This window comes from Chrysochloris asiatica, unplaced genomic scaffold (genome assembly GCF_000296735.1).
Source record: "Chrysochloris asiatica unplaced genomic scaffold, ChrAsi1.0 scaffold00168, whole genome shotgun sequence".
NCBI classification, from domain to species: domain Eukaryota; kingdom Metazoa; phylum Chordata; class Mammalia; order Afrosoricida; family Chrysochloridae; genus Chrysochloris; species Chrysochloris asiatica.
The window spans coordinates 1435923-1458333 of NW_006408686.1; the positions used below are offsets into that span (position 1 = coordinate 1435923).

The following is a 22411-nucleotide window of genomic DNA, read 5'->3' on the forward strand; positions in this document are numbered from 1 at the left end:
CCATTTTGAGTAGCCAATATCCAAGTTACCCATCCCTGTCTACTCTGTGTATGGAGGGGGTGGGAATGATCCTTGCTGTAAAGATTTATTCCCTCTTTTGAGCTACTGCATCCATAGGTGTAGGTCAAGTTCATCAAATTGTATCCGATTACTATTTTTTTTCCCTCTTCTTTCTTCTTCTAGTTGAGCTCTGATAATCCAGTCATTGAAGCCTGGTCAAGTGGGTATTGTCTGCAAGTGTGGGTGTTCTTGTGCATACACCCTCTCTTCTTATCCGCTGGACGCTTCACTCTCTACTCTAGTCCTCTGTGGCTATGTCACTGACTCTGGGCCCAAGAGTCTCCAGGTCTTGCCACAATGCTGGCCAACCAGGTCTTCACCGGAGTTCACAGAAGTCTATTGAACATTGTAGGGCTTAGCTCGCAGCTTCATTGCTGGTTTTCCCTCACTTCAAATCTCTGCAGTTTTATGACCACAGAATGTGGTAGAGAGGAAGCTGTATGCAGATTCCTAAAATAAGCTCAGAAAAGACCGTATGAGAGGGCTCCAAAAAGTTGGTAGAAAAATGGAATGAAAAGAAAATGGCCCCCCTCCTAGATGGAAACTCAAAGGGAATAAGTGAGCAGGCATGTACGCTTACTGGGGACTGCGTTGGTCTACATGTGAGTGGAAGTGGGAGAAAGTCAGTAATGAAGACATGGGCTGAGTTCAGCCATGTTCCATAGACTCCTGTCAACCTTGAGATAAGAGAGAGAAGAGGAATGGCTGGTTGGTCCGAAGTTTGAGGAGACTTGGAGACTCCTGAGCCCACGAATGTTGACCTAGCCATGGAGGTCTAGAGCTGAGAATGAAGCGTTCAGCTGATATGAAGTGAGGGGAGACAAACAAGAACACCCAGACTTGCAGTTAGTACCCATTTGACCTAGCCTTGATGGCTTGATGACCAGAGCTTAACTAGAGGAAGATAAAGAAATTTGATAAAGGAAGCAAGTGCAAATTGCTACAATTTGATGAACTTGACCTATACTTATGGATGTAATAGCTCAAAATACCAACTGAGAGGGAAGGAGTCTTCACATCAAGGATCACACCTATCCCCTCAGTATACAGGGTTAATAGAGCAGGGCAACTTAGACATTGGTTACCTAAAATGGCGGCTGGGGGCTGGGTCCTATAAAGGCATGAAGTGGCTGGCTTACAAGTTTTCAAGAGGGAGTTTAGTTTCAGAGTGTGTGGGGGAAGGTAGAATCGCCACTGAATATTTTTCATCTTGTCTAGTTAGGTCTGGTGAAAGGAGATGGGGATAGGACTCTTATGATTCGATAGTGAGTAATTGGTATCATGACTAATTGCAATTGTCACAATTGTAAAGGTAGAAGTTTTGTAACAAAAAGAGGGGAATAGTTGATCTTACATTCCAGGAACAGAGGACTCTAGGACCATCAAAGGAGATGAGCATGAGCGGAATGTGGGACCCTAACCAGAGAGGCAGCGACACCAGAGATGGAGGCAGAGATGATGACATGGAGGGAGAGCAGTTGAGGACTCTAGACTCATGGAAAGAGAAAGGCTGTGTGCTGATGGCCAGGAGGCAGGCTTGCAGAATGTGCCCTTTAGTTATTTAAATGATTATATGTTTCTAAGTGTTTTTGTGTGCATCAAAACAACAACAAAACCCAGAGGGAATAGAAGCAAACACTATTAACTGATGATGCATGGAGGGGATTGTAGTCATTGCAATGAAACAAAATATGATAGGATGAGTGCAAAACTGATGTTCTCCCATGTAAACTAACACTCAATTCACAATAAAAGCATTAAAAATAAAAAAGATAATGTAATTTTTTCACATGCTTTTTGAAGCCTCCTTGTGTAGCTACCATTTTGTTTACTGGAATAATCTAGGAAGACTCCATGAGCCCTTCAGCCCTCATATAAGCTGTCTGCATGGAAGTGTTCGTGTTGTAAGGAAGCCTAAAGCAGAAAAACACATACAGAGGCTCTGGGAGATGCTTCAGTTGCACATCCCGTTTGATTGAAGCTGCAAGACTGATGCTAAAGCCAGCACTCAAGTGAGCCCTTCTCGAAGAAATCTTGGCCCACAGAAACCATGAACAACAATAAAATGTCATTCCTTGAAGCTCCTCTGTTTTGAAGGGATTTGTTATGGGTCCCAGCTAAAGAGAACAGTAACCACATCCGGTTTCCAGGGAGGTAAATGTAGTGTCCAGTGGTCATCGTGGCACCAGCATGTCCTTATCAGACCAGTTCCGTGACGTGATTGTGGCTGAGCCACCATGGCTGGCCAGAGGCCAATGTTCATGCTCATTTTCGGCTTCTGGTTCTCCAGGGATTCTGGGAGGGACTCAAAACTCTTTCAATAAATGTCCTTGTTGCCCCAGAAATGGTTTCTATTGCTTGGAATGAAATCTTCTGAGCTCTTGGTGGTGATGGTGGTGGTTATGTGCCGTGGAGTCGGTTCCAACTCATAGCGACCCTTTGCAGGATTTCCGAGGCTATACACTGCCTTCTTCTCAACTTTTGAGTCTCTGGTTGGACGTCTCTGACTCCTGCAACTGCCAGGCTGGGTCAGCTGCCCCCTTGGGGTTCCTACTGTTCTTGGGGGTCCTTCCTCTCAGTTCTTCATAATTTGGGTGGCCACTCTCTGAACCCCAAGTTGTCAGAGCTGGGATTGTTGTCATCATTGCTGTTCCCAGCCCAGGGACGGCACAGGGCAGGGAGAAGGTGGGTCCTTCTTTTACAAACTTGTTGTTATGTGTTGTTGTATCAGCTCTGACTCATTGTGACTGTAAAGGAGCTCTGGTAGTGTAGAGGTTATGAATGGGGCTGCGAACCTCAAGGTCAGCAGTTCGAAACTGCCAGTTGTTCTGCAGGAGAAAGATGAAGCATTTTGCTCATGTAAAGATTTACAGCCTTGGAAACCCTGTACAGGATCTCTATGAGTCGGAACCAACTCCACGGCACTTAACAACAACATAGGTTTTCCCAGGCTGTAAATCTTTACAGGAATAGAAAGCCTTATCTTTCTCCTAGGAAGTGGCTGGTGGGCTAGAACAGCCGACCTTGTTATTCGAAGTCCAGTGCTTACCCTATAAAGCCACAGCTTCTCAAACTAGTGACTTAGTATCTAGGATTTTTTTTTTTGTCCATATAGGAGGAGTGGGGTATGAGAGCCAAGGATTCCGAACTCCCAAATCCTGAGGGCAAAAGGGAAGATTTGAAGGATGAAACTGAAGGGAGGAGCAGATTCCATTTGAAGGTCTGATGGAAGAGGAGACTGGGGATCCCCTGACTCTTGAGCCCAGAGGAGCTGGTCCCCCACTCTTGGCTCTCTGATCCCCACTGTCCAGGGTCAGTCAGGTGGGGATTAAACCTCTGGGATTGCCCGTTCCCAATCCCAAACTGCCCCCTGGCGGTTGCCTTATTCTTACTCCACAAACCAGAGACAACAAACCAGGTTTAGCAGTTTATTTCCGCTTCATAAACCCTTCCAGCCCCTGGCGCCCCCTTTAGCAGCACATCTTGGTACCCTGTTAGGTGGATAGAGAGGTGGGTTAGATCTGATCACATCAAGTCTGGTGGGGTGGGCTGGGGCAGGATAGAGATGGGCCAGGGGATGAGGGGAGACTCACCGAGCCTCCAGGCCTGGGCAGCGGTCAGGGTCAGGGCCACTTGGACAGAGGGGCTTTCCTTTCAGGAGTTTCTACAATGGACACAGTTGGAGGGGGCCAGTTGACTTCCTGTGGTCCAGCACTTTCCCCTCTACCCCCTGAGTCCCTCTTTCCCAAGCAGCTCTGGACAGCCGCCTGCCCCACTTACTCTGTGTGCCCCTCCCTGGCCTGGGAGCTAGAGTTGGCCTCCCAAGGGACTGAGGCCACGGTCCTGATTTTTGGCAGGGGTAAAGGGGCTCGGAGTCTGGGGAGGGCCAGAGGTCCCTGGGAGGGGAGGAAACAGAGACATGTCAGAGCTGAGCCATAGCTGTGGGCGTGGCATTTCACTTCATAGGTCCAGGCTGTGGTGGGGCTGTGTTTCCCCAAATCCACACTGCTGTCTCCTTCGCACCTGTGCCTTCAATACAGAATATTTCAGTTGTTTGTCCATCCATCCATCTGTCTTTCCATTGTCCACTTACCTATCCATCCATCCATCTTTTCATCATCCACCTACCTATCCACCATCCATCCATCTTTCCATCATCCACCTACTTATCTATCCATCCATTTATTCATATATCCATCTATCTTTCCATCATTCACCTATCTATCCACCTTCTTTTTCAACATCCACCTATCCATCCATCCATCCATGCATTTATTCATTCATCTATATCCATCTATCTTTCCATCATCCACCTATCTATCCATCCATCCATCCATCTATGAACTAGGTGTCTTTCAGCTCTGAGCACTTTAGTGTCTCCCTTTGGAGAATGGGATCACGATAGTACCTAACTCCTTGGGTTGCCATGACAACCAAATGTATATGTTAAAAAGCAAGCACAGCCCTTGTTCGCCTCAAATCTGCACCCTGACTCTTGGTAACCCCACGCACATGAAACTACACATAAGAAAATACAACACTCTCTGGTCCTAAGCCATTCCCACGATCGGTTGGGGATTGGAACTTTGTGATCCACAGGGTTCTTTCTCATTGGCTGATTTTCAGAAGCAGATCCCCAGGTCTTTCTTCCTAGTCTTTCTCAGTATGAAAACGCCCCTGAAACCTGTATAGCATCTCAGCCACACTAAACCTCCACTGACAAATGGGTAGTGGCTGCACATGAGGCACCTTGGCTGGGAATTGAACCCTGGTATCTTGTACTGTTGTTGTTGTGTGCTGTGGAGTTGGTTCTGACTTATAGCGACCCTGTATAGGGTTTCTGGGGCTGTAAATCTTCATGGTAGCAGAAAGTCTTATCTTTCTCCCTTAGAGTGACTGGTGGGCTTGAACAGCTGACCTTGTGGTTAGTCGTCCAGTGTTTACCCTACAGAGCCACTAGCGCTCTGGTCTCTTGCATGGGAGACAAGAATGGGACCACTGAACAGCTATGACCCTTTCTCAGTGGATGCTCTGTGGCACTGTGGATCAGCATGTCAGTGGTTCAAATCCCAGACACTCCTGGGAAACCCTACACAAGGTCACCATGAGAGAACCAATTCAACAGCACTTACCAAAAACATCCCCAGTAAGGACTCCTGGTGTGGCACTGTGCATCAGCACTGGACTGCGAACCACAAGGTCGGCTGTTCAAACCCCCAGCTGCTCCTTGGAAACCCTATACAGGGTCACTAGAAGTAGCAAAGCCCAATGTGCCCCCCCAGGCTGCCTCTTCTATAGCATGTGCTGAAGGATGGAGAAGTAGAAGGTGGCTTGGATTTTGAATCAGGTAGGGTCTGGGGAGAAGAGACAAAGGCTGACAGGATGGTAGGCACAGCCCTGGCAAAGATGCAACCAACCATCCAGAGGTGCCCGTTAGCTGGCCGTGATGCTGTGCCCCCACACTGTCCTCGGAGTCAGCTGAGTGCCTCTTAATGTTCCATTTGTATTTGGCTGCAGGTTGGATCTGTTTTTAGCTTGGCTGGCTCGGCTCACCGCCGGGTGCGGGGTAGAAAGGGGGGGGTGCCCACAACCTTCCTGCTGGCTTTCTTGTTTGCTGTAGTCAAATAATGTTCCCGGACTTCCTGAGTTGTTTGTTTGAAGAGGCGCAGTATTGATTTAATCCTACCCACAGAGATCTGCCCCTCCCCAGCAGAGGTTCAGGGGCTGGAAAATCCTGCCGGTGGTGTGTGTGTGTTGTGTGTGTGTGTGTGTGTGCGCGGGGGAAGCAACCCCCAGGGCTTTGGTTTCCTTATACATCTGCTTAAAACAAAAGCAGAAGGTTTGAGAGGATTTTAGGCAGATCAGCACAGTGGTACAGTGGTTAAAATGCTTGATTGTTAACCATAAGGTTGTTGGTTCGAACCTACCAGCCACTCCACAGGAGAAAGATGCTGCAGTCTGCTTCTGTAAAGATGTACAAGCCTTGGACACCCTAGGGGGCAGTTCTGTTGTTGTTATGTGCTGTGGAGTTGGTTGGACACATAGGGACCCTGCATAGGGTTTCCGAGGCTGTACATCTTTATGGGGGTAGAAAGCCTCATCTTTCTCTCGTGTAACAGCTGGTAGTTTTGAACTGCTGACCCTGAGGTTAGCAGCCCAACTCGTAACCACTATGCTATGAGAGCTCCTCATGGGGCAGTTCTACTCTGCCCTAAAGGGTTGCTATAAGTTGGAATCAGCTCAACAGTCTTGGATTTGGGTTTTTAGTAAAGCCTCTCCATAGAAGAAAGATGAGGCTTTCTGCTCTTGCAAAGATTTAAAGCTTTGGAAACCCTCAACAGGGTCGCTGTGAGTCGGAACCGACTCAACGGCACTTAACGACAACAACTCCAATACTGGCCTAAGGCAGACGAAGTCACTTTTCTGAGATTATTTCTTCTAGAAAATGGAGAGAAGGACGTTATTGACTTCAGCAAGCCACGGAGAAGACTCAATTCAATGTATTCAAATGATGCCTATTTAATGAACACCAGAACTCTTAACAATAACAATGACAACAACTATGTGTCAGGAGTCCTGGTGTGGTGCTGTAGGATAAGCTTTGGACAGCTAACTACATGGTTGGCAGTTCAAAGCCACCAGCGGCTCCTTGGAAACCCTAAACAGGGTTGCTGTGAGTTGGAACCGACTTGATGGCTTTTGACAACAAAAACAGTGTGGGGTAGAGTTTTCACTTTCTGTACAGGAGATCCAGCCAGTGTACCACATGCTCAGTCACCGCCCATCTGTCAGGGGAGGCTCAGGTGTTGCTTTGCTGTTTAACAGGTTTCACTGGAGTTTCCAGACTAAGATGGAACTAGGAAGAAAGACCTGGTGATCTCCTTCTGAAAATCAGCCAATGGAAAGTCTAGGGATCACCTGGTTTGATCTGCAACGAATCATGGGGATGGCGCAGAACCAGACACCTGTTGCCTGGTTCTGCATTTGGTTCTGTTGTGCTTGGGGTTGTCATGACTTGGGGCTGACTTCACATCAGAAAACAACAGCTATGTGTCAGGCATTGTTCTCGACTCTGGTGATGTAACAGAGAAGAAGGTGCCTTGGAAGACAAGCCTGGCAATCTACTTCCAAAAGGTCACAGCCTTGAAAACCCTATGGTGCAGTTCTACTCTGCCGGAATGGTAGCCAACAATTACAACACAATGGCCTAAACCTCCGGGGATTACAACAGGCTGACAGTGACATTGCCCTAGAGTCGATTCCAACTCACAGGGACTCTGACAGACGGAGTAGAGCTGCCCAGAGGGTTTCCAAAACTATGCATTTGTGGAAAAGCCTCGTTTTTTCCTCCTGTGAAGAGGCTGGTGGGTTTGAACTGCAGACCTTTTAGTTGACAGCCAAGGGCTTGGACACAAAGCTGTATAATCAGTCAGAGCCAGGTAGTGGAAGGGCTACGGAAATACAACGGAGCTGGGGATGGAGACAGGGGGGTGCTGCGTTCAGTAGGGCGGTCAGGGAAGGTCTCCCTGAGGAGAGGGAGAGAAAATGAACCTGGGGGAAAGGAGCTCTACATACACGCAACAGTCAGTGCAAAGGCCCTGAGGTGGGTCCTGAGCAAGAAAGCCAGGGAGATCACCAGGTCTTTCTTCCTAATCTGAAGGCGCCACTGAAACCAGCTCAGTATCTTAGCAACACACAAGCTTCTGCTGACAGACAGGTGGTTGGGAGTGAGAGAGAACTTGGAGAAGTGATCACACAGGGGTGGGGGCTCTATTGGAAGTTTGGGTAAGGGAGACTGGCTTAACCTGACCTTCCAGGGCCTCCAGCCAGACCTGGGACCCTGGGGTGGAGGGAGATCTGAGCCACCCACCCCAACGCAGAGCTTGACTCACCACCTTCAGTCCACCTGTGCTCCTGGGTCCTATGGGGGGTAGATCGAGCCGAGGGGGAAGAGGGGGCACTGAGGGGACCACCTGGGGTGAGAGAAGGTGGGGAAGAGGTTGTGATCCATCAGCCACTCTCCCCTCCCCTCCCCTCTGTCCTCCTGCCTTGGGTCCTGCCTGTCAGGCACAGTGCTCCCGTCAGGAGAGATAATGGTGACAACAACAAAGTCTTAACACTCGCTGGGTTATAACCCAAGAAAGCCCCAGACCTCAGGGAATCAAAAGTCCAGGCCCCCAGCTACGTCCTCCTCAGACCCAGGAGTCCAGCCCCCAGCCCCTCCTCCCTCAGACCCAGAAGTCCAGCCCCCAGCCCCTCCTCCCTCAGACCCAGGAGTCCAGCCCCCAGCCCCCTCCTCCCTCAGACCCAGGAGTCCCAACCCCTAGTCCCTCTTCATCCAGATCCAGGAAATCCAGACCTAGGTCCTGCCTGACCCCCTTACCTGCCCCATAGTCTCCTCATTGTCATTCAGGTCACTGCTGTCCCATGAGTCCTCAGAAGCCACAGACCTGGCCTCCACAGGCCTCCCTGGGAGCTGATGGACACTCACCGGCTCTCGGCCCTTGATCTGGCAGCGGCAGAAGGGGCATGTCTGGCTGTCTGAGTGCTGGGGAGAAGGAAGGGGAGGATCAGTTGTGTTCCTGATCAATTCTCCATCAAGTCCTTCCATCCACAATGGACGAACGGGGCAGGACAGACAAGACAGATAGGAAATACATGCACACACATATATATCCTGGTATGGCTCTGTAGGGTCAGCAGCGGACTTCAACCTACAAGGTCAGCAGTTCAAACCAACCTTGTAGTCCAGTGCTTTATCCCACAGCACCACCCCAGGACTCTCTATATATGTGTGGTTAAGTGCCATCGAGTCAGTTCAGATCCAGGGCGACCCTGTATAGGGTTTCCAGTGAGAAGCTGGTGAGCTTGAACTACCGACCTTGAAGTTCAAATGACTTTGCAGTCTGATGCATTAACCCACAGCGCCATACTAGGACTCTATCTATATATATGAGGGTAAATGAAAAATTATCTGCACTCTGGCTATAAATTTCTCTTAATCAACTTTCAGAAAAGACAAACACATCATTCTTAGACATAATCTTGTTTTCAATACACTTTGTCCATCTGTCAACATGCTTTAGTAATCCCTTATTAAAAAACGTTTTCGGCTGAGCTGTGAGCCACGAATGCACCGCTGTCTTCACTTCTTCATCAGACGTGAATCTTTGTCCTTGAAGGACTGCTTTCAGGGGAGCAAACAGGTGACAGTCTGATGGAGCAAGATCAGGACTATAGGGAGGATGCTTTAACACCTCATTATGATTTATTTTGCAGAGTGTCAACAGTGTGGGCAGAGGTGTGCAGACAGGACATGCATTGTCATTGACATGCAAGATCACAATGCCTTTAGACAGCAGTCCTCTGCATTTAATCTGAAGTTCAAGCTTCAGTTCTTCAAGGAGCCTCTCACTGTAACAAGCACAGTTGATAGTTGAACCTTTTTTCTGATAGTGTTCCAATACTGGCCTATGAGAATCCCAGACAACTGTAAATATCAATTTTCCAGCTGATGGTTGACTTTTTAACTTTTTCTTGGTCAGCAATTGAGGATGTTTCTATTCCATACTCTGCCATTGACTCTCAGGCTCGTAGTGATGAATCCATATCTCATCACCAGTAACAATTTTGTTTTTAAAAAAAGAAACCTTTACCTTCATTTGAATGTCGGTTCAAATTTTGTTTGCAGCTGTCCAAACACTTCTGTTTATGTTCTTCCAAGAGCTGTTTCAGTATTCCTCTCACAGAAACTTCCAAACCCCAAGTCTGTTGTGGATGATTCTATAGGTAGAGCCCTGGCTGCTTTGCAGATGGATTTCCCCCGTTACGCGTCTATTCACCAGAATCATTTCACGTGCACGCTCAATGCTGTCATCATCCGCGGACGTGGACGGGTGTTTTAATATAACCGGAATGCAGATAATTTTTGACTCACCCTCATGTGTGTGTGTGTGTGTGTGTGTGTGCATGCGTGCAGAGAGACAGACTGAAGTGTGTGACAGAGAATATGAAAGAGTGTCAGAGAATGAAAGCGGAGTAAAAGAGAATGAGTGAGAATGAGGGGGAAACTGCTGGCAGCAGGGGTCGGGAGACGCGCCCACAGACAGAGTCCGGTGGACTCTATGACCACAGCACCGGTGTCCCAAGGCCCTCTCTGGGCTGGACGTTTGCTGAGTGATTCCGGGCTCAAGTCCTCACTAGGACCCTTGGAAGTTTCATGTCACCAGCTCCCCTCTCCAGAGGGTGAGACTTAGGTTCAGAGAAGTGAAGACCTTGCCCCAGATTACACAGCAAATAAGGGACAGAGAGGCCTTTCCCACTAAATGTAGCTGGAGAAGGAGCACCGGAGACACAGAGGACTAGCCTCCTGTTCTCACACCTGGGGAAGGCCTCTGTTGTCTCATCTGATCAAGTAAGCACACACGAGTCCTCTGAGTCCTTGGAAGGAGCAAACAGTTACTCATTCCACTACTAGCTGAAAGGTTGGAGGTTCAAACCCACCCAGAGTCACCTCAGATGACAGGCCTGAAACATCACAGCTTTGAAAACCCCACGGAGCAGTTCTGCTGTGCACACGTGGTGATGGCAGGATTTGGAATAGACCGAATTGTAACAACTAGGGTTTCACCTCCAAAGAGAGGGGGTCACGGCAGGAGGATAGGACTGGAAGGCAGGGTTAGGCCAGACCCACCTGCCAGGTAGCCAGACAGCGGCTACAGAGCAGATGCCCGCACGGCTCAATCTTTACATCCTTGTTGCTCTCGGCACAGATTTTGCAGAGCTCGAACGTAGAGTCCATGGCCCAGTAAAGCTGCAGTTGCTCCTGGTGGGGAAAAAAGAGGAAGAAAAGGAAGAAGCAAAGGGGTGGGCATCAGGCATGGGGATGTAACTCGGGCTAAAAAAGAGGGTCCCAGACTTCTGTTCCAGCCCAGGCCCTCTTCCAAGCTCAAGTTCTCCTACACGTCTTGTTCTGAAACGCTTTCAGTAGGAAATGTATCTACCAGATTCAGCAAATAAAAATATAGGATGCCCAGTTCAATTTGAATTTCAGATCCACAATGAACGATTTCTTTAAAATATAAGTACATCCCAAATAAGGTCTCTGGGAGATGGCACAACCTAGAGGCTGGTGTGTGTGTGTGTGTGTGTGTGTGTGTGTGTTTTAAAAGCACATCCCACAGTATCACGGAAGAAAGTCCTGGCGATCTGCTCCTATCAAGATGACAACCAAGCAAACCCTATTGAACAGCTTTACTCTGTCACATGAGTCAGAATCGAGTGGATGACAACAGTTTTTTTGTTTGTTTATGTTCCAAGTATTGCAAGGCACGTGTTGTTATTGGTGTGTGGGGTAAACTATTCCGTAAGGTATTTTAAACTTTCAGTAGCAGACTGCTAAGGCCATTTTTTCTGAGGCGCCTCTGGACGGGGTTCAAACTGCCAACTTTTAGTGTTGAGTGCTTCATGGCTTGCTCCACTCAAGAAGTCATTGATACTAAAAATTTATTTGTCTCTGTTTCTTGCCCATGGGGTGGTTGGGAAGGTTAAAAGCTGGCACCGGGACTGTCCCTGGTGGATGTTCTTCAAGTACATTAGCCCTTCTGATGATCTCAGCAGCTCCGTTTTCATCTCCACAATAACCCCTGGGAAGGAGGAAGGAGGAACCGAATATTCTAGAGGAAGAGCTGAATTTCACAGCGGCCAAGTCATTTGCTCAAAGTCACTAAACTGCCTAGCCAGCACTTCAGGGCGAGACCTCAAAGATTGCAGGGTCTGAGGCTGTGAGGATGATCCCTGAGGTGATAGAGCCCAGAGTAGGGCTGTGGGCACAGGCCCGGCTCACCTCAGACACCTGGATGTGCTGGTGTGGTTCCACGCGGAGGAGTTCAGTCAGGTCTGGGTTGTGATTCTTCCCATCTGGGTAGAGGTAGCTGGAGGAACAAAACAGGGGCATACTGAGGAACCATCCAGACTGACAAGCTGCCCTACAGCTCCCTGGCATGAGGATCTGCCCAAACCCGTTGCCGACCTGGAAATAAATTTCCTTTCTCAGATTGGAACTAACTTCTTAGGACATGCTTCTCCTCAGACCCACGAGCAGGGCCACGTCCCCTCAGACTGCCTAATTCAGGGTCATATCTCCTCATTCCCTTAAACCCTGAGGACAGGGCTATGTTCTTTCAGACCCTCAGGGAAGGGCTGAGAGAGATTGAAGCAGAATAGGGAACTGGACAAAATCTTGGATCACTGCTCCCAGAAATACCCCTTTCAAGATGCTTCGGGTCTGAGCACAGAAGTTTCTTCGGGTCACAGAGCCTGGGAGTGGTCACATCCTACAGTCTTAGACCATCAGGGCTTGGGAGGACCCTCAGACCACCCAAACTACTTCTCACTTTATAGATAATGACTCAGGGCTCCGTGTGGGAAACGCTGGTCCAATGGCACACAAGGAAACCGGGAGAGACACAGAACTGATCTGTGGGCCAGATCTTAGGACTGGGCTCTAAGGAGGACTCTACGAAGGTTCTAGACCCTCACGGTCTCCCACGTGGGTTAAAACAATATCTTCAGATTCAGTCCCCAGAGGCCTGAGTTCCGAAGTGGCCCTCCCACAAACACCTTGTGACCTGGACCTCAATTTCCCTTTCAATAAAATGGACGTAATCATGCCTAGGGCAATGATTGAGAGAGCTGTTGGCATTAGGATAAGCACTGGACTGCTAACCGCAAGGTCGGCAGTTCAAATCCATCAGTTGCTCTGCGGGACTGAGATAAGGCTTTCTGATGCTATAAAGATTTATAGCCCCGGGAAACCATATACAGGGTCACTATGAGCCAGAACCAACTTGAAGGCACCTAACAACAAAAAGGGAAATGACTAAGTGCTCAGCTGCTAACTGGTTAAGGACTTGGCTGCTAGCTCTGTGGCAAGCAGTTTCATAAAGATAACAGCCAAGAAAACCCCACGGGGTAGCTCTGCTCTGTGCCATGGAGTCGGCTAAGAGTTGAAATTGACTTAACAGCACCCACCAACACCAACAAAAGGGCAAAAGTGGGTGATGGGTCCTGGGTCCAGAGTCAGTGACATAGCCACAGAGGACTAGAGTGGAGAGTGATGTGTCCAGCTGATAAGAAGAGAGGGCATATGCATAAGAACACCCACACTTGGAGATAATACCCACTTGACCAGGCTTCAATGGCTGGATGATCAGAACTCAACTAGAAGAAGAAAGAAGAGGAAAAAAAGAGTAATCTGATATAATTTTATGAACTTGACCTACACCTATGGATGCAGTAGCTCAGAAGAGGGAAAAAATCTTTACAGCGAGGATCATTCCCACCCCCTCGGTACACAGGGTAGACAGGGATGGGCAACTTGGACATTGGCTGCCCAAAATGGAGGGCTACAAAGGCAAGAAGTGACTGGCTTACAAGCTTTCAAGAGGGAGCCTAGATCCAGAGGGTGCAGAGGAAGGTAGGATCTTCACTGAATAGTATCCGGTCTGTCTGGATGGAGCTGATGAAAAGAGATGGGGATAGGACTCTTGTACAATAGTGAATAATTGTCATCAGGACTGACTGTGAGGGTTGGAAATGTAAAGGTAGACATTTTGTAGCAAAAGGCGGGGAGTGGTTGACTTTGCAGTCCAGGTGCAGAGGTCCCTGGGACCATCAGAGGAGAAGAGCAGAGTGCAAGACCCTACCCAGAGAAACAGTGACGCCAGAGATGGAGGCAGAGACGATGACGTGGAGAGAAGGAGCAGCTGGGAAATCTAGACCCAGAGAGGGAGAGGGGCTGTGTGCTGACAATGGGGGTCAGAGGGGTGGGCAGAGTTTCAGAGTATACCCTTTGGTTGGTTGATGATGCATGGAGGGGATTGTAACCATGGCAATGAGACGATATATGATAGAATGAATGTAAAGTTAATGTTCTCCCATGTCAACTATCACAGAATTCACAATGAAAAAAAGTGGGTGATGGGGATTAAATAAAATGGTGCTAGCAACATGTTAAAAGGATCCCTGGAGGCGCAGTTAGTTAAGCATTGAACTGCTTGACAGATGTTGGCGGTTCAAATCCACCAGCCTCTCTGTGGAAGAACGATGAGGTGATCCCTCCCATAAAGATTGACGGCCTCGGAAACCCTAGGTAGCAGTTCTATTCTGTCTTATAGGGTCGCTATGAGCTGGAATCGACGTAGTAGTAGGGGGTTTGGTTTTTTGGTTCTAGTAATATGTTGAATCCACCAGTGGCTCCAAGGGAGAAACGTGGCAGTCTGCTTCTTCTATAAAGAATTATAGTCTCGGAAACCCTATGCTGTTGTTGTTAAGTGATGTCTAGTTGGTTCCGACCTATAGCAACCCTGTATAGGGTTTCTGAGGAGCCGCCAGTGGGTTTGAACCGCCAACCTTAGGGCACTTCTGTTCTGTCCTATAGGGACTCTGTGAGTCAGAATCAATTTAATGGCAATAGGTTTGGGATTTTGGGTTTTAGTTAGTCACATGTTAAACCCACTAGCCGTTCTGGGGGAGAAAGACATGGCGGTCTGTTTCTGCAAATAGTATTGTTGTTGTTAAGTGTGGTGTTCTGACTCATAGTGACCCTGTATAGGGTTTCTGAGGTTTTCAATCTTCAAGGGAGCAGAAAGCCTCATCTTTTTACCGCAGGTCAGCAAGCAGGTTCAAACCTCAGACCTTGTGGTTCGCAGTCCAGTGCTTATCCTACAGAGTCACTTATCTGTAAAGATTACCACCTTGGAAACCCCATGGGACAATTCTACCGTGTCCTTTATGGGCGCCATGGGTCAGAACTGACTCAACCACAGCTGGTTTGGCTTTGGCTCTTGGTAACATGCCCAGCATGGTCCTGGTGTGGCAATGTAGGATAAGCACTGGACTGCTAATACAAGGTCAGGGGTTCAAACCCACCAGCTGCTCCTAGAAATTCTATACAGTCACCAACTTGATGGCACTTAACAACCACAACGATTAGCTTTAGGCCCCCAAAGCCGTCTTGCTGCTGTGTTTGAAAGAGCTCTGTGTCCCCTCCTTTTTCTCTGGGCCTTGATTCTTCCCAACTGTAAAATGGTAGTGGGGGTGGAGGAGGGGAGGGAGAGTTGGGCTAGATGATTAGGGTTCATGCTGACTAACTCTGGATCTCCTCCTCCTCCAATGAAATGAGCTGGGGCTCCAGCAGCAAAGACTTGGACTCTAAGCCTGGCTACCTGGTTTCAAATCCCAACGTGTTAGTTCAGTTGCTATGTGACCCGGGACAAGTAACTCTGCTTCTCTGTGCCTCGGTTTCCTCAGCTGTCAGATGGGTATGTGTGTGTCTCTGGGTGGCGCAAATGGATAGGCATTCGACCGTCCCTGGAAACCCTATACAGGGTTGCTATGAGTCAGAACTGACTCAATGGCACTTAACAACAACTAGTTAGTGGTTCAAACCCACCCAGAGGAGCCTCAGGAAAGAGACCTGGTTACCTGCTTCCAAAAGGTCTCAGCTTTGAAAACCCTATGGAGGGAGGGTGGGTTGGTTACTAGCTGGAGAATTGTTTGTTGTAGATAAGTTGAGTTGGTTCTGTCTCATAACAACCCTGTTTAGGGTTTCTGAGGAGTGGATGGTGAGTTTGAATCACTGACCTTGCTGGAGAAAAAAAAAAAAAAAGAAGGCGCATAAAGCATTAATTAAATTTAAAAAGAAAAGCAAGCCCTTGGAAGCACAGTTCTACTCCACATGCTGGGGGTCACCATGAGTTGGAAGGGACAAGATGACAACAGACAACAACATGTGAGTGTGTGTGTGTCTTTGTACAGATACCGAATCAGTCCTATCAGGCTCGGCTGAGGCTCTGGAATCTCACAGCTTCTGAAAGAGCAGCCCTGGGGCAGCCAGCCTAGAGGGACCCCCAGGGAGCAGTGGTGGTCCATGCAGGAGACCTGGGTTTCATTCCTGGTCAATGAAGCTCATGGGTAATCAGGAGAAACTAACCAGATTTCAGTGGAGCTTCTAGACTCAGGTGGACTAGGAAGAAAAGCCTGGCAACCTATTTCTGAAAATCAGTTAGTGAAAACCCTGTGGGACCTCTTTTGCCATGAGACCAGAAGAACGGATGGTGCCTGGTTATCATTATTGAACGTTTTGATCAAAGATGGTATAGAAGAATCCTGATCAAAAGGAGGGTGGGGGGAAATGCAGAACAGAATTCCAAATTCTCAGTGACTCCAGACTTTCTGGAGCCACAGAGACTGGATGGACCCCGGAAACTCTTGGCCTGACATCATCTTTAACCCTTAAACCAAGGATCGCCTCTGACATCTTCTTAGAATCCAACAGTAGTATAGCTTCACTAGTAAAAGATGTCTGCCAAGAGTATCCTGTAGTTGTATGAACTATCCATATGACACCAGTCACCACTTGTCTGTCAGTTTGTCATACTGTGGTGGCTTGTGTGTTGTGATGTTGGAAACTAGGCCATGGGTATTTTAAATACCAGCAGAGTCACCCGCAGTGGACAGGTTTCAGATGAGTTTCCAGATGAAGACAGACTAGGAAGTAGGAGACGAACGACTTCCGAAAATTCAGTCACTGAAAACACTGTCAGATATAGTGCTGGAAAATGAGCCCCTTAGGTTGGAAGGTATTCAAAATGCAACTGGGGAAGAGCTGTCTCCTCAAAGTAGAATTGACCGTGATGACACAATAGAGTAAAGCCATCTAGATTCTAGAACCCAAACAAACCCACTGCTATCGAATTGATTCCAACTCATAGCGACCCTACAGAACAAAGAATTGTTCCATTGGGTTGTAGACACTGTAAATCTTTGTGGGAGCCAACTGTCTCAGAGCAGCTGGTAGGTTTGAACCACCAACCTTGAGATTAGCAGCCCAATGGTTAACCTACTGCACCACCAGGACCCTTTATGAAAAATCTAGAACCTAATGGAGTCTTGGTGTGGCACTGTGGGCTAATGTATCAGACTGCAAAGTTCTTTGAACTGCAAGGTCGGTGGTTCAAGCTCACCAGCTGCTCCTTGGAAACCCTATACAGGGTCGCTATGGGTCGGAATCGTCTCAACAGCACTTAACAACTTAACAACACTAACAAGGTATGAAGCCACTGTGGTGGTATACAGTATGTGGCAGGCAGCTCTCAGAATTGCAGCTAGCTGCTAAGGCCCATTTCTCCAAGATTCTTGACTGCCACCTGGTGGAACATTGTGATTATTACAAATGTATGATGTCGCTAGGTGAATCTGGTTATTCTGGGCAGTATGCAACATACTTATACAACCCTTCACCATGGGTTCTGCAGATACCTCCCCGTTACCAGGATGGGGACTCACAAGCCTTTTCTTTGTCCTTCCAGGAGCACCTGGAACAGGGGTCTGATGGGAGGGATGGTCTGTAAGATGCTGCCCTCTGAGCTCACGTACCCGATCGCCCACTGCCCCAAGCGAGTACAGCTGGGCCGAAAGATGTAGCTGAAAGGAGAGATAGATGGGGTGGGGGGTCAGAAGAGGTCACTATTGTCCCTTCAGGGACCTTCCAGTCTTCCACCCTGTTGGGAATTCAAGTATCTAAGTCCTCATCCATTTATAGACTCACTTAGAAACCTTTTACCATTATAGGGATATCTGTTATTTTTACCTTCTTCCAGTAACAACACCTCAGTTTGTATTTGGGGGTCTTCCTCTGCTTCCCTGGACAAGGCTAGCTCTGGCTTGGCCAATCTGCACATTTCAAAACTCTTGACCACAAGGCCAGCACTTTATACCCTCCAGTTGCTCCAAGGGAGAAAGATGAGGCGATGAGGTGGTGTGTTTCCATGGAGATTTATAGCCTCGGAAACCCTAGAAGCAGTTCTACTCTGACCTATGAAGTCGATATGAGTTGGAATTGATGCGACAGCAGTGGGGTTTTTTTTTGTGTGTGTTTTTTAACCAAAACCCCAAATCCCTACTGTTGAATTGATTCTGGCTTAAAGGGCAGCCGGTGCTTCTATAAGCCACTTTGCCACTGTGAGGTGAGACTCTGTCTGGGAATGAAGTCATCTCAGGGGAAAGCAGAGATGGAGGGTGAACAGGAACCAATTCCTGGCTAACACTTGAGCACCTGGATCCAGCCATGCCTGAAACCCATACCCTTTTTAATGATTATTTTCAATTATTAGAATGAATTCCTCCCATCTTTCCCCACCTCCTTAAATCAGTTTGAAGTGGAACTGGAAGGGCTAGAACACTCACGTTCCCTGGGGATCCTTCTGCCCTGTAGGAATTGTGAATCTGACTGCTTATTCCCTTAACCTCATGGTATCCCGGACAGCCCAATCTCTCAATTCTTAACCTTCTTGGGAGACCCAGAAGCTCTGGTGCCTGGCTTCCCAGTCTCCTATCCCAGCAGGTAGGTGTCACATTAAACATTTCTAATAGATGGTGCAGCTTGGCTGCACCTGTCATGTTATCAGGATAAGTCTTAACCTGAGGCCGGGTCCTCTGCTAGACTAGGGAGTCCCTTTAGTTGCTGGATTGTGAGAAGTCCAGAGTCCAGAAGAGGGAAGAGAACAGCAGGGGTCCTCGGCATTTTACCTCTGGATCATCGACTCTCTGGGGTCCCAGAGACTTTACTCCTCACTCCCTGAAGATGGTCTGGGCTTCACCACCCACCAGCCCACGGCCCAGACACTTGAACCTCTGGCAGTCCCAACCTCCCCAGAGGCCTGGACCTCTTACCTGCCTGGCTTGTCCCTGTAGGTCTGCAGGCGTGCTTGAACCTCATCGTAAGTTAGAAAGGCCATGTAGCCAGGGTGGTTGACCGCCAGGAGCTCCCAGTTCTTGAGGAGTGTGGGCCATGGCTGGGGTGGGGCACAATGTGGTCAGGGAGGGGCCTAGGAAGCAGCTGTCTGGTGCCTATACTGCCTCCAGGGTCCAAGATTCCAGTCAGCTCACTCACGTCCCATAAGAAGTCAGGAATGTCTACATAGAAGACACAACCCCTTCCTCCCCCAGGACCCAGGAGTCCAGGCCCCTTCCTCCCTCAGACCTGGGAGTTCAGGCTCCTATACTCGTTTCCCTCAGAACTGGGAGTTCAGGCCCCCACAGCCTTCTCCCTCAGAACTGGGAGTCGAGGCTCTCAGTCCCTCCTCCCTCAGACCCAGTAGTCTGGGCTCCCAGCCCTTGCTTTCTCTGACCTGGAAGAGCCTGGTGAAGATGTCAAACTCGAAGATGGATATGTGGCCACTACACGTGAGGTCAATAGTGGAGCGCAAGGCCAGGGCAGTGGAGCCCACTTCCAGGGGGTGGCGGGTGCGCAGAAGGGACTCAAACTCAGCCCAGGGTACCAGACACCTGGGAAATGGATGAAGCTGAGGTCTCTGGGAGCCTAGCAGGGGAGGATCTTGGGAAGGAGGGGGCCGAGGCTGAACTGTCAGATCTGAGGGAAGAAGGGGGCTGGGAGCTCAGGTTTCTGGAGAGTTCTGGGGGTGATACTCCTGAGTTCTTGGGCAGGGTCAGGAGGGGGTCCAGGAGCAGTAGGCTCTGGAAGTGGGGGTGTTCACTCACCGGGTCCCACAGCACTCTCTCCAGAAGGCGTGGGCCGGCGCCTTGGTGATTTGGTACATGTGTCCACTGTACTGTCCATCTGGGAAGAGTGCACCAAGCTCCGCATGCATGTGGCTGAAGATGAGGGCCAGCTTGGCCAGCTGCCGCCTGCAGGGAAAGAGCTCTAAAGGTCTGAACTGGACTTCCTGCTCCCCAAGGAGCAAACCCACAGGAATCAGGCCCTCCCAGTCTCTAAAAATCAGCTCAGAGTAAGAGTTGGTTCAGAGTCTGCCTGTTCCGGTCCTGACTGATGCCGTCCCTTTCCTCTCTAAGGTGCCCCCCAAAATCCAAGCTGTTGCTGGATGTCATGGGATTGGCTCCCAACTTATCACCATAGGGTTTTCTTGGCTGTCATTTTTATAGAAGTAAATCCCAGGCCTTTCTTCTGCAGCACCGATAGCTGGATTCAAACCACCAACCTCTAGGTTAGCAGCCAGGCACAAACCATATGTGCCACCCAAGAGGTTGATTTGCTATAAAGAAGGATGTGGGTCTGACACAGGTGAGAACTACTCACTGCTCTAGACTTTGCTCTGGGCTTCAGACTCCCAAACCTCGCCCACCCCTTTCATTCAGAAGTCGCATCTCCAAAGCTCAGTTGTCCACTAGAGTGGACAGTCTACAGACAGGCCGTAGGTACTGAAGTAGTTCCTCAAGAACTAGAGATGAAGGCCCTGGAGAGCCAGAAGAGGGGACCTGGGTGTCCAAAGAGAGTGGGGCCTGGAGTTTATGGTACCTGGGTCCCCACAGGGGATGGATTGGAAGTCTAATTCCCCAAAAAGAGCAAGAAAAAGAAGCTACATGTTGTTGTTAAGTGCTATCGAGTCAGGTCCGACCCATAGTGACCCTGTATAGGGTTTCTGAGGAGCAGCTGGTGAGCTTGAACCTCCGACCTTGCAGTTCAAATGGCTTTGCAGTCTGGCTCATTAACCCACAGTGCCACACCAGGACTCCAAAGAAGCTATATAGACTTGTTTAAATGCCGTGGAATCGGTTCCAACTCATAGAGACCCTGTATTGGGTTTCCAAGGAGTGGCTAGTGGGTTTGAACCACTGACCTTGCAGTTAGCAGTCCAATGCTTATCCTACAACACCATACCAGGACTCACAGTGACCCCTGTATAGGGTTTGTGAGACTGTAAATCTTGATAGGAGCAGCTGGTGGGTTTGAACTGTCACCCTTATAGTTAACAACCCAATGCCTAGCTCTCAGTGCCACCAGGGCTCCTTGGCAGGGGCTGTAATAGAAACTTCAAGACCAGTTTCTCTAGGAATGTGAGCCCTCCCCTCCTCATGCAAGAAGCCTCACAGGGTCCCCACAGTCCCTGAACTTCCAGTCTGAGGACCTTTGCAAGGTGGCTGCTGGGTGACCTAGAAGGAGGGGCAATGACGACAGTAAGCCGGGGGTGGGGGGTGGTGGTGGGGTCTGGTCTCCAAGGAGGGACGATGCTGGGTGGCCCAGTTTGCCAGGTTTTCTCAGGGTGAAGGGGGCTGGGGGCTGGACTTCTGGGTCTGAGGGAGGAGAGGCTGGGGGAGGGGTCCCGTCAATCTTGGATCTGAGGGAGGAGGAGTAGAGGCGTGGCCTGAGCCTCCCTCCAGATCTCACCTTTGTCTTGGGACCAAAGCGGCCACTCACCTGAGCCTGGAGCCCTCCCGGAAGAGCTCGTCGTTGGCATCGACTCGGCCCCGGGGAGGCAGCAGCGTTGCCACCTGCTTGCCCTTGGCCTCCAGGTTGGCGAGGTAGATGACGAGGAAGTCCCCCGCGCCGCCGGGACCCTCGGGGCCCCCGCCGCCGCCCGCCGCCCGCCGGGCCTGGGACACTTTGCGTAGCAGCTCTTCTATGCGGGGCAGTAGGTCCCGCAGAGAGGGGGGACTCGAGGTGAGCCGGGGGTCCCTGCACTGCGCTTCCAGGCGCTCCAGCAGCTTCACCGTCCGGCCGAGCGCGCGGTTCTCCCCGGACTGCCGCCCCCGAGGGGCCGCCGCCGCCGCAGCCATGGGTCCCTCAGGTGTCCTGGGCGGGAAGGGTGCGGCCCAGGGTGGGGGCGGGACGGGGCGGGCCCTTTGGTACCTGTGTCTTCAAAGGGGGCGGAGGCTGAGGTTCTAAACTCCTAGAGGATAGCTGGTGTGGGTGGACGGTTATGGAGGGCTGTGGGTGGGATTGCAGGTAGGGAACCTAGGCGCCCCCCCTCACGGAGATACAAAAGGCTGACGTAAAAGTTGCAGTGGGGGACAGCCCTGGGACTTCTTTAGGAATGGGGGGGGAGGGTAGGACAAGGACTTTAACTCTCCAGACATTTCAGGGAGGCGGGGCGGACAAGCAGAGCTCCTAGGTTGCTTCTGGGATTAAAGGCCAGAGAGCCGTCCTCTCTGACAGGGAAGCGGTGCTGTCCCTTTGTCCCCAAGAAGGAAGATACAGCGTGACCATATTCCCAGGTTCCATAGCAGCAGAGCGTCTGAAGGGACAGGAATTTGGCGACAAAATTCTTGGGTTCCATGACCTGCCGGGCCAAATCAGACTGGAGTTGGAATACCCAGATTTGCAAAATTCAAGAACTGAGTTGCAGACTGAGTTCAAGAACGTGAGGGCCAGGTCTCAGTGGCATCACCGGGGAGGGGCGCTCTGTCCTCCATGAGTTACCTCACTGGGTGACACCAACCCGAGTAATGCCACTGCCGGGGTTCGACCTGCGGGGGTGCAGGGTTTTACGGGGCGCGATCCTGTCCCCAGAAGGTGCAGCATCTGTCTAGC

The 22411-nt window shown here is 49.8% G+C and overlaps 1 protein-coding gene across 1 annotated transcript; it reads right to left on the bottom strand.

The window, feature by feature from the left end:
* Positions 1 to 3836: 3836 nt before the first annotated feature.
* On the bottom strand, positions 3837 to 21657 carry CBLC (Cbl proto-oncogene C, E3 ubiquitin protein ligase). Its single transcript, XM_006871482.1, has 10 exons — positions 21299 to 21657; positions 19624 to 19770; positions 19254 to 19410; positions 18796 to 18917; positions 17410 to 17547; positions 11906 to 11993; positions 10754 to 10885; positions 8444 to 8608; positions 7953 to 8033; positions 3837 to 3956 (listed from the first exon to the last, which is right to left on the bottom strand). The coding sequence occupies exons 1-10, from the start codon at positions 21655 to 21657 to the stop codon at positions 3837 to 3839; spliced, it is 1509 nt and encodes a 502-aa protein (XP_006871544.1).
* Positions 21658 to 22411: the final 754 nt, after the last annotated feature.